Source organism: Sinocyclocheilus anshuiensis, unplaced genomic scaffold (genome assembly GCF_001515605.1).
Source record: "Sinocyclocheilus anshuiensis isolate Anshui unplaced genomic scaffold, SAMN03320099.WGS_v1.1 scaffold990, whole genome shotgun sequence".
Classification (NCBI taxonomy): Eukaryota; Metazoa; Chordata; class Actinopteri; order Cypriniformes; family Cyprinidae; genus Sinocyclocheilus; species Sinocyclocheilus anshuiensis.
In genome coordinates, this window is record NW_015539926.1 from 121,142 (window position 1) to 138,482 (window position 17,341).

General features: G+C 37.3%; 2 protein-coding genes across 4 annotated transcripts in view; one reads left to right on the top strand and one right to left on the bottom strand.

Moving 5' to 3' along the window:
* LOC107686682 (cysteine/serine-rich nuclear protein 1) overlaps nt 1–3,679 on the top strand; it is a 13,876-nt gene extending 10,197 nt beyond the window's left edge. For all 3 annotated transcript variants that reach the window (XM_016483767.1, XM_016483769.1, XM_016483768.1), the window contains exon 5: nt 546–3,679. In XM_016483767.1, coding sequence (XP_016339253.1) covers nt 546–1,511 — 966 coding nt within the window. In that variant the 3' untranslated portion in view covers nt 1,512–3,679. The remainder of the gene's footprint in view (nt 1–545) is intronic.
* Nucleotides 3,680–5,357: 1,678 nt separating this feature from the next.
* The window catches only part of LOC107686683 (solute carrier organic anion transporter family member 5A1-like), a 61,746-nt gene continuing 49,762 nt past the window's right edge, over nt 5,358–17,341 (bottom strand). Inside the window, exons 6-10 of the mRNA XM_016483770.1 lie at nt 12,250–12,448; nt 9,652–9,811; nt 8,859–9,100; nt 8,099–8,163; nt 5,358–7,801 (exon numbers count right to left, since the gene is read on the bottom strand). Of these exons, the coding sequence (XP_016339256.1) occupies nt 7,371–7,801; nt 8,099–8,163; nt 8,859–9,100; nt 9,652–9,811; nt 12,250–12,448 (1,097 nt within the window). The 3' untranslated portion in view covers nt 5,358–7,370. The remainder of the gene's footprint in view (nt 7,802–8,098; nt 8,164–8,858; nt 9,101–9,651; nt 9,812–12,249; nt 12,449–17,341) is intronic.

The window sequence follows — 17,341 nt, forward strand, 5'->3', positions numbered from 1 at the left end:
TTACTTTTATAGGATGCTTTAAAATGATCAAAAGTGACAGTAAAGTCATTTATTTCATGCTGCTCAAAATTAACAGAAATAAGTTACACTTTAATATATATTAAAATATAAAACACTTATTGTAAACTGTAATATTTCACAATATTAATGTATTCAATTACTGTATTATATTACTGTGATCAAATAAATGCAGACTTGGTGAGCATAAGATACTACTTTCAAAAAAGTAAAAATTAACTTAAAATTAAAGTAAAAAAAAACAACTTTAAAATGGTAGTGTATATTATCATATTGTAATGCACAAAAAAATATACAAATTATATGCAACAAACTTTTTTACATTTTTATTTATTTACTAAATATTCTTTTAATTTAAATCTTAAACTACTATTAAAATCAATTCAGGTAGTTAAATACATGTCTTTAAAAAGTATATTATATTTATAAAGTTCAAATAGTTCAAATGCCACATGTAATTGTATTCTAATACTGAGTTCTATATACACTTTCTTCATACATTAATGTAATGTTTCTTGGCTTCACAGATGGACCATTCATCCTTCCCATGTGGCTGCACTAAAGATGGCTGTGGGAACATGGCAGGCCGCATCGAGTTCAACTCCAGCCGAGTTCAGACCCACTACATCCACACCATCATGAAGCTAGAGCTGGAGAAGCGTTTGGAAGAGCACATGCCAGAGAGCAAAACTCCCTCTGAAGATCTGCCAGACTGCAGTTCCCCCATCCACCCAGCAGAGAGCAGCACCACGCCAGACAGACCCACGTTTCACTTCAACTCGGAGCTAGTAGCCGTGGGCGAGAACAGCTGTAGCAGCGACATGACCGATTCGTCCAGTTCTTCAGGCCAGAGCGAGGACTCAGAATCCGCCGAAAACGCTCAGAGCGAGCAGTCGCCGCTAGACGTCGACGAAAACGGACTTACGAGAATCCTAAGCTTCAGCGACACAGACAATGAGGACTGTTCTGTCAGGGAGCACAACAACAACAACTGTGACTACCAGCAGAAAAAGAGCGAGTCCATGGGCTACGGCATCTTCAGCGCGACAGACGATAAGCTTAGCACGTCACAAACAGACAACAGCCACATGGCCATGTCTGAGCTCCTAGACGAGAACGCTAATCAAGCTAACGGTCTATTCCACAGCGGCTCCATCCCCCACACGCCCTCGCCCTCCATCGATCACTCGGCCAGCTACATGGACCTGAGTCTCTCATCCGAATCAGACCTGGAGTTCTTCGACGGCTTTCCTTGCCTTGGACCGAGCTCGTTGTACAACTCCTTAAAGGAGTACGAACACGTGGACAACTTCTTTCAGTTCCAGTTGCCAACTTACCCCAGCCTTCCGCAGGCCGCCGACCCCGGCACATGTCTCCTGGAGTCTCTGATTGGCTTGTCGGATTCGGTCCCAGAACCTCCGGCAACCTTCACGGACAATCAAATGCTTGAAGATGCCATGAAGCTTTCAGTGATGGAGTCTGTAAAAGTCTAACGGGGGGGCTCTTCTGTACAAATGAACTAGGGGATTGTAAATGAATGCTATGTGTTTTGTTTTTCTTTACTTCATGAATGGAGACCCTCCATCCCAGGATATCAATCTTTGCATTACCTGCCTTTACGATGTTAGCAAAGCATTAAGTTATTATAACAAGCTTTATTATCATTATTGCCATTGCTGTGGCAGCTAACATTTCAGTTCAAAAACAAGCCTGGCCGACTGATTTTTGAATATTTGTACATATGGCCAGGAAGGTGAACTTCTCGCCTACATTGGTGGTATTATCAACATTTACCATTATTATTATTATTATTGCTAAGGTTATTTATATGAATCCAGAAGGGGCACCAATGGGAGTCATAATGCTGATTATGTATCTCAGGGACTTTTTCTAGCTTTCAGAAGCAATGCATTTTGACCATCGCTGTTATTAGGCGTTTTTCAAAGAATTTCCACCAAAACAAACAGCATTTAAATGGCCCCCTTTTGGAGGGGCTTCTGTCTCAGTCGTTTTTTGGACTTGAGATGGTGGTCTGTACTTATTTTGCAAAGCTAGAGGAAGACTCCTGTTCCACAAAACGGCTCCTTGGGATTTTTAAACGGTACACAAATCCCACCAGAGGCTCCTCAGTTAGCACTTTATCTGTGAAAAAAATGAACCAATCAGAGCGCAGATGGGTCAACATCACGTCGGCCCCATCGCCTCTGAATCTGAGATTGTTTTCATACCATTTTTTTGGTGTTGGATCATCAGCACAAAGTGGAGAAAAGTGAACGTTTTCCTTTTAATTTATTCTACACGCCGCAGATATTGCGTAATGCAACTGTGATATCTGTTGACCATTATTTCAAATTGCTTTTATTTATTCTTATCGATTTATTTATTTTTTCTCCGAACGCCAGCTGAATATTATCTGAGCCACACTGTGCTCTTGAGAAGTGGAAATAATGCAGCTTGTTCACGTTTCTCACCTACATTAACCTGTGTGAAGCACGTCTTTGTTTCAGCTGTGGAGGAAGGGGCACCAACTGCAAAGTATTTAATAATCTATTCCATTACTATGAAGTAACACTTTTGGTTAAGTTATTTCACATTTAGCATTTCAGCATTAGAACTTAATTTATTCATGGCTCGGGCAATAAAGAGAACGGTGTGCTTAACAAAAGAAAAGTTGAGTCTTTGTGCCTGTTAACACGAGGAGCCGCTTGAGATGATGCTGTATTACCTACCTATTGATTAAAAATAATCAGTTTCCGATGACGTTGCCTGTGATATAGAGAATTAACATTTTGTAACTATGTAGATTTGAGAGAATTCTAATGTTTATTGACAAATTATTTTATTAAGAAATCCACATTGTTGTTCAAATATCGAAACATTTGTAATATATTAATAGAGCTAAAGCTACGCTTGAAAAATGTATTCTGGCCAGGCATAAAGTGGGGGTTTACTTACGATGTAACTACCTAAACAAATTTACCAAGATTGTACTCGGACTGGTTGGGTGAACACAACTGACAATATGAATTGTGGGTATAAATTAAGTAGTTTCAAAAACGTTTTGTTGAAAAAACTTGCATATATTATGCAACGTGTATCATATGCACATTTGTGTTGCCCATATGGTTTCCACTTCTCAGTGAAGAAGTTTGTATGTTTCTGAATGAGTTTTGAGGAAATGAATCGATGTACATATCTGACCATCCAGACTTTAGCTGTCGGCGCAGAGATATTTGACCCGATAGGAGCATTTGCATGCAACACCCGTTCATTTGTCTCAGTACTACAAGAGTTTAGAGCAAAAAAAATGCACAATCAGAAATGTATTTGCTTCATTTTTGCCTTCATTCTTGAAGCTAATAACTTAATTGAGTCCAGCTTCTTATTCCCTTGTAAAGATGTATCACCTCATCGCCATGAAATGGAAATGATTGGTATTTATTAGCCATGATTGATGTATGTTTTGATCTGATGCTTTTCAGTGTTTCTTACTTCTGCCTTTTTTGTTGTATATATTTTCTGCTTCAACAAAACTAAAGACAAAACCAAGCAGTTCTTTTATATTATATATTTTCACGCTTAACAGTTGCAAGCTGTTCATTTCATTCGAGTCATTTGACAGTACTTTGTCCCTTCAAAATAAAAGTCAAGCTTTTTCTTATATCTGCCATTGTCTTCTCTTGTGTATGCGTATGCGAGTGCATGGGTGATAAGTTTGTAAATCAAAAATATGACCACTGAGCCCTAACATACAAATATATATCTATTTTTTCAAAAATTATAAAAAGTTGCCTTAAAGGCCAGTCTTTGAATTTTTTTTCCAGCTAAATAAATTTGCTTTAACGCCATAAACTAAAACATTCTAATGCTCCTGATGTTTCTTACCATTAAAATGTGTTATGTTTATGGTCTCACTGTAGGTGGTGGTGCTGCTGTCTACTAAATGAAAAAGACTAGAGTTTCTGAAGAAAACATGTGATCCCTTATAAAATATGAAAAATGTAAAAACACAAACTATACAAATATACTGCGTTGTCACTGAAGAATTAAACCATTTGGTTGTTTTTAATGACATGAACTCAAAACAACTTCATACATGATACATTGTCTCCATTGCCACTTCTTTCTAAACTCTTTTATTTCAATAAATACATGTATTGAAGAACCAAGAAAGAATTAAAGTAAATGAATTGTTCACGTGTCCATGAGTACTGAAGATAGACAAACACAGCTGGCCTTTACACTGATCTGAAATCAGCACTGCTGATAGCAAAAGCAGACTCCAACACATTCATTTGACATCAAATGTGAGCTGATCTTTAAAAGGAATAACTTAAAAGAGTTTTAGGTGCAAATGAGTCAAATATGGGCATGAAATAAAATAAAAGAGTTAACTGAAACCTGTGTGAGTGGTATAATTTAACCCTGCATGCTGTTGTGTTGCTCTTCCAAGGCACCTCAAGTATGGGAAAATTTTAAATTGGCAACAAAAAAAGTTTACATATTAATTACGTAAATAATATTTCTCTTCAGGGCTTCTGTCATTTTTTGCATTTGTCGATTTCCATTATTCTCATGTTGAAATTCATGTTTTTTTTTGTTTACTTTTTCCACTATTTCCAGATCCTTCACATTCATTTGAGGCTGTCTTGCAGCCACTATAGACTGATTTTGAGCAGCTCACATTGTAGGTCAAACTAATGGGGAGCTCATGATTATTGTAAAAAGGTCAGACTTTCACTACGGTACAGCTTATAGTTCACAAACATGAAAAAAAGTCATTTCAAGAAGGGCTTGATTTGACTTCTTACACCCTAATTTTTTAAAAGTCATTCTAATACTGAAGTCAGCATCTGAAATACCTCTTCAACATCATCTTTTATGAAAAACAGACAATAACAGGTCTGGAAAAAGTATGTACTCATATTGTTGTTCAGAAATTGGGATCATAATACAGTACAGCTTACAACATCATTTGGAAGTGGAGATATGGAATTAACACAGCATGGTCTCCTTTTTTTTCATTGATTAAGCTGGGTTTTGTTGTTTGCATGCTAAGTATCTAGCTACCAAGTTAGTCCCTCATTGATCATAACTGAACCAAATATACCCATGTAAATCACACGGCTAAAAAACTTCATGACTTCTAGGGCTGGGCAAAAAACAAAATTGATTTTTCGATTAATTGTTTTTTTACATGACGTCGATTCGATATCGATTCTCAAAAGTCACGAATCGATTTTTTTCCAGGATTTATTTCAGCACACATTTAAAATAAGATCTGATTAACGTGAATCTTATCATTAGTCTAGGGACATCTGAATCGATACCCAGCCCTGTACTGTGTACTGATCAAAAGTAACTGGACTACATCTAATGAACTGCCAAACTGGCTTTATAAACCCATCACAGAGTACTGAAAATCTGAGGTTTGCATATTATTAGGCAGAGGATTAATTATACATAGTTGGTGCATAAGAATAGAGCCAGTGCTTGAGGATCAGGCTGTAGCCGAAGCACATGCTCATTCATATACATCAACAGCTCCAAAAACCAAAGCGGAGAATCCATTCTCATTATGCTATGGCTTTACCAATGCTGTCGCTAAAGCTGCTCAGACATGCTCAGGTATTTGGACTCAGCAGCAGCAGCATGAGCGGTCGACTGAATCCTGAATCTTCCTCATTTGAATCTGGATTTGAATCACTGTGTTCACACTACACACAAATCCGATTTGTTTTTTAACCAGGAATGATATTTTTGTGATCGAACCGGTGATGAAATCTGATGTGTATCAACATGATGCCATGAGACTTTCTCATACAACAACTGCGTGTAAAGGGCTGTTCACACAAAGCATGATAACTATAAAGTTTTAATAAATGTTTTTATTTTATTGAAAATAGGGAAGTCACACCACAATGGTAATGACAAAGAAAAACATCACTGGAATCAGTTTCAGAATGATTTTTTTATGCTGATGAATGACAGTCAATCAAAATGCACCTCATATAACAATGTTTTTGTCCATTGGTGTGGACACTAATATTCATAGTTATCATTCTTGGAGTGAACAAGAGGACAACAAATTAAACGTTTAGCCTTGGTTCATATCTATCATGACATCTCTTAAGCTTTAGACCAAATGAGACATTTAGGAACCCATACTGTCCGAAAGCACTGACTTTTTTGGGTTTTGAAATGATGCCATAGAAGATCCATTTTGGGTTCCCAAAAGAACCTTCTGAAGGACATTTTTAGAAACTAAAGAAGCTTTTTTCCACTTTGAAAGAACAATGGAAAGCATCCATGGATGTTCAAGGTTCTTCATGGAATCACAGATGCCAATAAAGAACTATTTTTTAGAGTGTATATAAGGAAAGAGAGAGAAATATTGCCATGTCTGGTTTGTCTGATTTTACCATTTAGACTGAGAAAAAAAAATCTGATTTGAATCAGATTTCAAACCAGATATGGATATGATTAGGATCGGGTTTGTAAACAACAGATTTCATGTGTTTTCTGTTGTTCACACTTACAAAAAACAAAACCGGTTTGAATACGGATTTGCCAAAGAATCCATTGAATTGATCTGACTTCTTCAAGACCTGATACTGGACCACTGAAGAAACATCTGATCCAACAGTATGCATCTAAACACATATCGCCATTTGACAGTCAATCACTGAACAGACAGAATGATTATGAAGATGAAGAACGAGAAGACAAGGCTTCAAAGTCCTTCTCCAAATGCGTTTTAGCAGTCCACTCAGTGCCAGCAGACCTCACTGCTGACGGGGCAATCTGAGGCACTGAATTTACATACAGGACCATGTGATCTGTCTGGAGGAGGCTGAATGTTCTCGTACAGCTCCTTGAATACCATCCGAATCACATTGACGCCTCCAAACTAACCAGAAGGGAGTTGTTAACACCATTTCGAAGTGTATTTCTTCACAGATTTGTTCAGAAAGACCATGTGAGACTGTTAGGAATACAGTTGTGAATTATGATCATACAGTAGAAAGCGACTGCCTGGAGGCTTTAATGCGGTACAGCGTTGCATAGTACTGATATCCATTTGTGCTTGTGTTACGTCTTTGATATAATAATCTTGGAACCCAAGATTGGATACAGAGAAATGTCCTCTCTGTTCCTCATTTAGCACCATGAGAGGTCTTCCATATGCTTCGACAGCAAATACTACGCAATGTGAGTTTGTACTGGTGACATTGAGATCGGTGAGCACAGCAAGCCCCTGAAAGCCATGCGGAGCAAAACAGGCGTACGTCGCACGCTGTCTGACACCTGACAGGAAGGCACATGGAGGCAGATGTCAGGGCTCACGTTCCTCAAATGTGCATTTCCTGCAGCGAGCGGGCAGGTGGGGTTATTGCTTTGAGGGTGTTTCCGGGGCAGCTCTGGCTGCAGTGTCCGCGGTTGAGCGGGGGCTCGGGACGGGGTGTGAAAACAGGGCAGGAGCGGGTACGAGCGTGGCTCTTGTGGCCTCCCGCGTGACAGATGAGCTCGCTGACGGTGCCCAGAGGAGGCAGACGCCGCTGCCAGCGCTCCAGACGATCCTCTTTGTATTTAATTGAATACCAGGTGAGGAAAATGAACACAAAGCCCACAAACTTGAGGCTGGCGGCCAGGCCGAAGTACACGAAGCGGAAGGAAGTGACATCGTACTCCCAGCACGAGCCGTGAATGCCGCAGTCCTGCTGCCAGAGCATGCAGGTGGTGTCAATCACCGCACCAAAGTAGATTGGTGTGGGAATGTAGGCTGCAGACATGGAAAAAGAGAAGAATTGTGGTAAAGGGAAGATTGAATTGTTAACTTCCAATTGATTTTTTCTTGTGGAGTCACTTTTTGGTTCTGTAAGCTTTACATTTTATGCTGCATTTGTTTCCATCATCTTATCGAACTCAAATGTATAATGCTGTAGTTTACGTTTAAGAACACAAGGTGGGGCTATATGAAAAGCTCTGCTGCAGTGATAAACAAGGCTGATGGATTTCATGACAAAGTTGATTTTTAAAGCCTTGCATTCTTCAAGTAAATAAAGCATTTATGACTTACCCAGAGTTCTTAGTAGCACAAACTGCATTCCTAAAGCAAACGGTCGTTCTTGCTCTTCTACTGACCTGCAAAAGAAAATTACTTTATTGTATTCTTTAATACCATCTACTACTAATTGCATGAATTGACAAATAAATAAATAAATAAATAAAATTATGATACACTACCATTTAAAAGTTTGGTATCAGATTTTTTTTAAAGAAATTAATTATTTTTAGTCAGAAAAGATGCACTTAACTGATCAAAGGTGACATTAAAGACATTTATAATGTTACAATAGTTTTATTTCAAATAAATGCTGCTTTTTTAAAAAGCTTTCTATGCATCAAATAAGCCTGAAAAAAAGTATCACAGTGTGCACAAAAATATTAAGCTGCTGTTTTCCACATTGAAAATTAGAAATGTTTCTTGAGCAGCAAATCAGCATATTATAATGATTTCTGAAGGATCATGTGACGCTTAAGACTGGAGGAATGGCTGCTGAAAATTCAGCTTTGCTAGCAAAGGAATAAATTAAATTTTTAAATATATTACAATAGAAAACAGCTACTTTAATTTTTAATAAGGTTTCAAAATATTCATAACTATCAAATAAATGCAGCCTTGCTGAGCATAAGAGACTTCTTTCAAAAACATTAAAAAGTCTTACTTATCCCAAACGTGCTAAAACGGCATTAATGATTTCTGTTTTAAACGAAAAACAAAAATGCACCTTTTAAGTCATCATAAAAGATCAGAAACTTTAGTCACTGTTTCCTACCTGAGAGTGACGATAATGGCGGAGGGCTGTGCGCAAGCTGTGATGAGCGTAACGATGAAGAGGAAGATGAGGAAGGGGATGAGCGTGTTGCAGGTGCGATCACACTTCCCTGACACAGCGAATCCGTTCTCGTTCAGGTAGGTCTTCACTATGACCAGTTGCAGCTGGTTGCCTTGGCCGCTGCTGGGTGGAGTGATGACCTGCCTGCTCTGCACACACGCACAGTCTGTGTAGTTTCTGATCTGCATTAAAAAATGCACATGAACATTACCACAGATATTCGAAAATTTAAAAGACATTGTTGCGATGCAATTCTGTGATTATGGAAAATATTCATATTAAATTACATTCATTCATTTAAATCTAAACTAATAATAATAATAATAATATTAATACATTTTAAATTACAACAACAATAATAATAATAAATTTAAAACAAACCTTTAAAAATATAATAATAATTTTATAATAAATTTATCATTAATAACAATAATCAGGGATGCAAAGTATATGCTCTGACCCAAAAGTGACAAGACATGCTGACACCAACTAGCTTTCACATCTGCTTTTTTTCTAGAATAAAATGGACACCTGTATCAGTGACCCAGAACAATAAGCAAAGATAGTGAGATGAGATGTTTACATGTAAATAGATGTGGCTGGAATGAAAGACCTGTGCTAGATGATTAAGATTTAATATCAGTGTTTAGCATTGGGTATGTCTTGACCTGAAATGATCTGTGCTGTCCCAAAGATTTGGAGCATCTCCAGAAAGACATGCAGTGTGACTCACCCCAGTGCTGTCATTGCCGACAGTGCTGCATCCTGCCAGGCAGGGGTTGAAATATGTGATGCCATCTGAGCCACAAACAGGAGAGTACTCGTTGATCCGACAGCCACAATTCACATTACAGCCTCCCGTCAGGTTTCTGTGGGTCAGAGTGAGGGTCGGCCTGAAGAAAAACACAGAGGGGGAACAGTTTGAGAATAAAATGCATCACATCAGCTGCTGTAGGCAATATTTGGAATACCCTAAAATGCATTAAACATGACCTGACATATAACACTGAAAAAGGTGTTCAGAGAAAGCACACTTGTCTGTGTGACAGGCTCTGTATTTATGCATTAGCTAATGTGAGAACTCATTAGCCAATAAGAAAATTCATGAACTGCATATACAGTATATATAAAAATTCAGCTTTGAATTTTAATAATCATTATATATATTATGAGAAAAAATAAAACATTACTGGGCCATATATACTTGCAAACACACACACACACACACACACACACACACACACACACACACAGACACAGACACAGACAGACACACACACACACACACACACACACACACACGTATTTAAATGATTTATTTAGAATTTATTTAATTATTATATAATGAACAACATATAACGTTAACAAATTTAATTAATTTTGTTAATATTTATTTATTTATTTATTTTTAGTCTTTTACTGTTCAGCCAACAAGCAATGATCATTTAAATCTTGGATGTATATAATATAAACTCAATGCTAAATAAATGAGAGTGGCTCATTAAAATAATCTAAAAATATATTTTAATATATAATATATTAAATATAATATTGGGAGATTGAACATGTTGGCTAATATATTGATCTGTTTCATTTTTGTAGAACATTTTGGCCATTAGTTTATCAATATCTAGAATTGTTACTAGACTCTTTTATATAAGAGGTTTAGAGTTTTTAGACTGATGTATATGGACTATGTTTAAACAACAACCAATATAAGTAGTACAGAACAGTACACTAAGATTTATTGACTGATTGTCATTTGACTATATAAAAGACAAAAATGACTTTCAAAGCCACTATTCCTCTCAAACGATCATCTCCCGCAGAGGATAAAAGAGAGTAAGAAAAAAACAGACAGACAGTATAATTAAATGAAGAGATACTGTATAAACAGTTATTTTAATGCCGTGGGAACGGCAGGCAAATTCAAACAGAGCTCTTTCCCACATAAAACACAGAGCAATCAGCACCAGCTCTGGTTGACTTTACATTATCCTCTCAGATCTGCAGCAGAATGAGGGGATGAATCACGGCATAACACAGCCAGCAAGACGGACGGAAACAACAGCGATCGGAATCCAGTCTTTAAACACTGAATGAGACAGACCCCTCTGCTATAAAACTACACACCATAATAGTCAGTTCTCATTCTTCTAGGACATAAAGGGATAACTTGGTGCTTTGGTTTGTCATTTGCAGCTCACATCCAAGTCAACATCTCTCAATTTGTGTTCCATAGAAGAAAGAAGGTCATATAGGTTTGGAATGACATGAGTAAATAATGACAGAATTTAATCTGTGGACAAACTATCCCTTTAAGCTTCAGTTAACGGAAGCAGTTTTCTCTTCAAGGTCACCCGAGCTGAAGCAGCTGTGGTTAGCAAATGAATAAATAATAAATAAGAGCTTCTAAATGTGCATGTGTCTCCTTTAACCATAAAAGAATACTGTTATAGAACATACAGGATGAGAGAAGCTAACCTTGAGAAATAAAGAAACAGTTTATTCGGACGGATGTGAAATGTAAGCGTTGACTCAATAGTCAAATCAAATCTCAAAGTATTGAGTCAACGCTTACATTTCACATCCGTCCGAATAAACTGTTTCTTTATTTCTACATCTGTGTCTGACAGGGGAGCTCTATCTGTTAAAAGGGCCTCACACTTTAGTTCCGTGTCTTCCAAAAAACACGATGTCTCGCAGGTCAAGGCTGTGCAAACTCCCCTACTGCAGACTTTAGCACAAGAAACTTGTTATGTCACTCAATGGTGCCTTATAAGGTGGACGAAAGGAAATAGACAATGGACTTCACAGAGCAGAAATGTCAAACACATGGCTCATGGGTCAAATACAGTATGTGAAAGAGCCCAAACCAGGAGAGAAAAAAAAGTATTAAGTACACTAAGACTTAATGTGCTTAATATGGTTAAAGTTATCCAGCCAAAAGCAGTGAGTGGTTACTAATTTCACATGAAAATGCAATTTTAAGGCCTGAATTGTGCATGCTCAATAGGTACAGAAACATTTAAGAAGGACAAAGTTGTGTAGGATTAGTTAGAGCTGCAAGCAAACAACCACAAAATCAATCACATATGTCTTTTCAGACCATACGTACAGACATATGTAAGGGCATTGAAATGCAGCATGACGCAAGAAACAGCCCTTCCACCTGCTGTTCAACATATGTTTCTTACGTCGTTTGTAGTATTTTAGTGTTTATACAACCCCAGTATAACTGAAACCTCAAAACATAAATAGGATACCCAAATCTACGCAGTATACATCAAATCTTACACTGAAAGGTTTTAATGCCTTGTAATTCACTTACCCTGTGGTATAAGGGATATTGATCCCGCCCAGGTTTATACTCTCACAGCCCACGATGAAGAGCGTGGAGAAGCACAGAAGAGACACCCCGCTGCAGATCATGGCCAGCTTGGCGGACTCACGAGCTCCAAGCTTGAGTTTCTTAATGATGTAGCCACCAAGTACAATGCCCACCCCTGCACTGGGCACGATAATGACGCCTAAAAGAAAAAAAGGATCGGAGATCAGTCAAAATACTCATCCAGAAAGCCACTTATCACAATAAACATCAGACTTGAATGATATGTGTAACCATGATGTATGTATGATGTATCAGGGACGTTTCCTCCGAGGAGGCAAGGGAGGCAGTGTCTCCTCAAAATATTGGATGAGAAAAAAAATTGTAGTACAAAGATAAAACAATGCCAGTATTACAAAATCTAACATTAAAAAGTGTATAAATCACTCGCTTTTCTAAAGAAACACTGTCCAATAGCGACACCAGCAGGTAAAGTTACAGCGCGAGTCGCCTCCTCTGAGCCCATTGAGTTTTAATAGACTCCTTAAAGTGTGAGTTTGGTGGGGGGTAATTAAGAATGAATGGGGGAAAGTCACGTGAGAGGAGGAAATGCCTCCATAACGATGTGATTGGATATGACCGGTTATGATCAGCTGTGATTGGTTCATGCGATAAATGCCGCCTCTTGTGTTCGTGCAACATTCTGCGTTCGTGAATCAGTCTGAATGAACAATATAATGGCGTTAATGGGAAGACTAATTTAAAAAAGTAAGCAAACAACTCACACACTTAGATTTGTTGAGAGATTGAGAGATTTTCACACTTTGTTACGAATACAAAATAAGACTTAAAATAGCCTGAAAACATGATCTGTGGGAATTTTTAGTAAATAATCAGCTTGGTGAAATTTAAAGTAAATCTCTGTGTCTGTGACCAGTATTTATTGAGCTTTGATGACTGATGATACGACAAATTAAAAAATAGTTAAAAGTTAAGAATAGCTGAATATAAATTCACAAATAAAATGTACTGTTTAATCTGTTACTGCCTTGAGTTATTATTTTGGAATAAATGTAAAATGCTTAAAAACACTAACTTGATGAGATTAATACTTTAATTTTTTATGAGATTAATACTTAATTAAATAGAATATTGATTACATTTTTAATGTAAAAATATGAAATATGATTTTTTTGAGGACTTTTCCTCCTCATTTCATATATATATATATATATATATATATATAGACAGACAGACAGACAGATAGATAGATAGATAGATAGACAGATAGATAGATAGATAGACAAAAATAAAATTCTACAAAATTATAGAAGTAAAATGTGACAATGCAGCTCAAGGAAAGGAATGTCCACATATTTCTATGGGTGGAAGTTAACACAAAGACCTGAAGGAATGTGAACATCCTGAACATATTTCACTTCCTGGTCACTTCCTGTTTGTTGCTGCCGTGTGTTTTGAATTTGAGCTCCGTCAAGTTAATTCTTTATCGTCTATTTTTTTTATCTTAAAATCAATTTTATACACCATCATTTTTGTTCCGTGTGAATATATCCCCTATCATATTCTGGAATCTTTTCTGGGAGCGTCCTAGGCTTTTTCGTGCTGATAGCCTGCACCACAGCAGAGTCGGCGAGGAACTCCTGTCGGACAACATCTCCAGGACGCTGCGCTCCATATGACTAGTAAGTCAAATCTCAAATAACTGCCATGATGACTTTTGTTCTACCCGCTTAAATGATAGAAGTACTTGCGCTGTCCAATCTATAAAGACTTTGTCTGTTCCCCGAAGGGTGAGGTCAAAATATAAATTTAATGCAGGATCTAGAAAAAATCTGATCGTGATTAAACCAGAAAAATGTTAAATACATAAACAAAAACAATTTTGAAAGTTTGGGCTCCTACCACAACTAGATCCTAGTGAACTGGCAAATTACAGACTAAGGACAAACGTTTATGTAGTGATCGAGTGACTAAGAACCACAGATAGACATCAGAGGCTGACAGAATAACAGTGAGCGGGGACAGAATGTGCATGAGGCAGAGCAGTGTGGCACACGTGCTGGCATCACAGCTTGGGATTTGAAAGTCAAAGCTGACTGCTAGCAGTCCGAGGTCACTGTGTAAATCCATTAGGTGGGCAAGGCAAGCACATGCCTGCTTTCAGCACAGTCAAGAGTGAGCGCCTCGTAAAAGCAAATTTATAACGCGTAAGAAAAGCTGGGTAGAAACTCAAGACCACTCTCTAATAAATGCATCATAACACAATCTAAATACAGAAATCAAATTCAACATCAGTCCATTTTTGATTCAGTCAAGGTAACCTCTTTAAGGTTTTAGGAGGTCTATATCCATTAGCATTCTCATTTATCTCAATGATAGTTGTGTGGTTGGCACAATATATTATTCCACTGCAAAATGTATCCATTTTATTGGCTGAGACAGCTCTTTTAAGTGTACTTTATTCAGTCCTTAAGTAGAAATGAGAGAACAGTCACTTTACCGTATTTAGCAATCATTTCATGATGAAAAATGTACATCTTTTAAATGATGTAAAACCTACATCTTTTGAATATCACATTATATAAAATAATCAAAGTAAATTAAATTGAAATGACATTCCCTTACACTCGTAAGCATATAGACTTTTGGGCAAATATTCTGTGGACTGATGAGACAAATGTTGAACTTTTTGGAAGGTGTGTTTCCCATTACATCTGGTGTAAAACCAACACAGGATTTCATAAAAAGATCATCATACCAACAGTCAAACATGGTGGTGGTATTGTGATGGTCTGAGGCTGCTTTGCAGCTTCAGGACCTGGATGACTTGCCATAATTGATGGAACCATGAATTCTGCTCTCTATCAGAAAATCCTGAAGGAGAATGTCCGGCCGTCAGTTTGTGACCTCAAGCTCAAGCGCACTTGGTTTATGCAGCAGGACAATGATCCAAAACACACCAGCAAGTCCACCTTTGAATGGCTCAAGAAAAACAAAATTAAGGTTTTGGAGTGGCCAAGTCAAAGTCCAGACTTAAATCCGACTGAGATGCTGTGGCATGACCTTATACAGTCCATTCATGCTCAAAAGCCCTCCAATGTGGCTGAATGAAAACAATTCTGCAAAGAAGAGTGGGCCAAAATTCCTGTGAAAGACTCATTGCCATTTATCGCAAACGCTTGATTGCAGTTGTTCCTGCAAAGGGTGGCACAACCAGTTATTAGATTTAGGGGGCAATTACTTTTTCACGTAGTGCCAGGCAGGTTTGGACAGCTTTTTTCCCTTAATAAATGAAATCATAATTTCAAAACTGCAGTTTGTATTTACTCAGGTTATCTTTGTGTAATATTAAAATTTGTTTGATTATCTGAATCTTTTAAGTGTGACAAATATGCAAACAATTAAAAAAACAGGAAGGGGGCAAAAACTTTTTCACACCACTGTATACTGTATATACACACACACATAGGTGCCTCATTAGTTTACTGCAATAAATCATGCAATGATCAAAATCTACTATATAGCATAATCAAATATTAGCTATATATGTTCCTTAGCTAACAGTTAAACCTACTAGCTCAGCATTGTGTTAACTGACAAAAATAAGCCACTGGTAAAAATCTACTATAAAAAAATGTAAACATTTACTATTTATATGCTTCTTGGAAAAAAGCATATATGAGAATACACAGCTAATTTTGAATGGTCATCAGTTGAGAAAGATACTAGTTGGTGCAGTTGCAAAATCTACTAGCAGGGGCTATCTGGACCATGTTAACCAGACAAACGTTGATCTCTTGGGCTAAACCAGCAAGGCTGTCTCCTTAGCCAGCCAACGTCACCAGCTAGACTAGCACCAAACTAGCCAGGAAATCCATGGCAGTCAACTTCAAGCTGATTACACCTAACTTCATTACACTCCATAAAATGCTTGCACACCCACACGTGGATAAACACACATACCCTTCCAACCTGACAAGGTGGTAAGAACGCCCGTTCATGAGACAACCACGGCTGTGTGAAGCCAATACAGTGTTCCTCTGGGCTATATTTAGCCAGAAGTGCGTCAGGAACACCTCCCTGTCATGAAAGGAGAAAGAGAAACAAGCACTATTCACACAAACCCTCAGTGTGTCTAGAAGGAGAGCAGAGAAAGTCTCCTTGAGAGGATATCCTGGGAGATTCGGCCCTGGCTGCGTGCACAGCTGGCATAGAGCTGCGTGTGTGTTGAGGAGGAGGGCAGCGTGGGACATGCAAAGGCAAAGTACAATGATTCCTGTAGGCCACAAGCTGGAGCAAAGCAGGGTGTTAATGACCACAGCCCACTGACAGATCTTTCTCACACACACACACACACACACACACACACACACACAAGCGTCTCTCTCTCTCTCTCTCTCTCTCTCTCTCTCGCTGTCATTAGTGCTGTTTGAAGTCATGTGGACTTGAAGACACAGTGAGATGCATGGGAATGAAAAAGCCAAGAAATCCACAAAGAAACGCTTTGTTATCAAGCCTCTGTTTGATATTAAATGACACATTTTAAATCGCTATTATTAAAACAGACAGTTCTAACTTTTAATTATGATTAAATGAGTCACGTTTGATGGCACTATAAAATACAGACACACACCTGTGATGCACATTCTACAATACTACGTTACTTAGCAAATGTAAATGACCTATACTTAGACAAATGTTATTTGGCCAAAGAATTGTTTTTTTTCCCCCTCATGGTTAATATTAATTAAATAAATAAAGTAAAATAAAAATAAATTCTAATAATAATTAAAAAGTTATTATGATTATGAATTATGCAAATACAATAATAATAGTAATAATAATAATAATAATAATGATAATGATAATAATAATGATAATAATAATAAGGGATGCACATACGTTTTTCAGCCTGGTTCTCAAAAGAGAACCTGGAGATTTAAATATAAAAAAAAAAAAAAACAATTATAATATTGATGATAATATTATTGCATTTATTTATTCATTTTTTTTAAAATAATAAACAAAATAATAAAGCGTGATAATACTATTATATTTTAAAATATAATAAAAT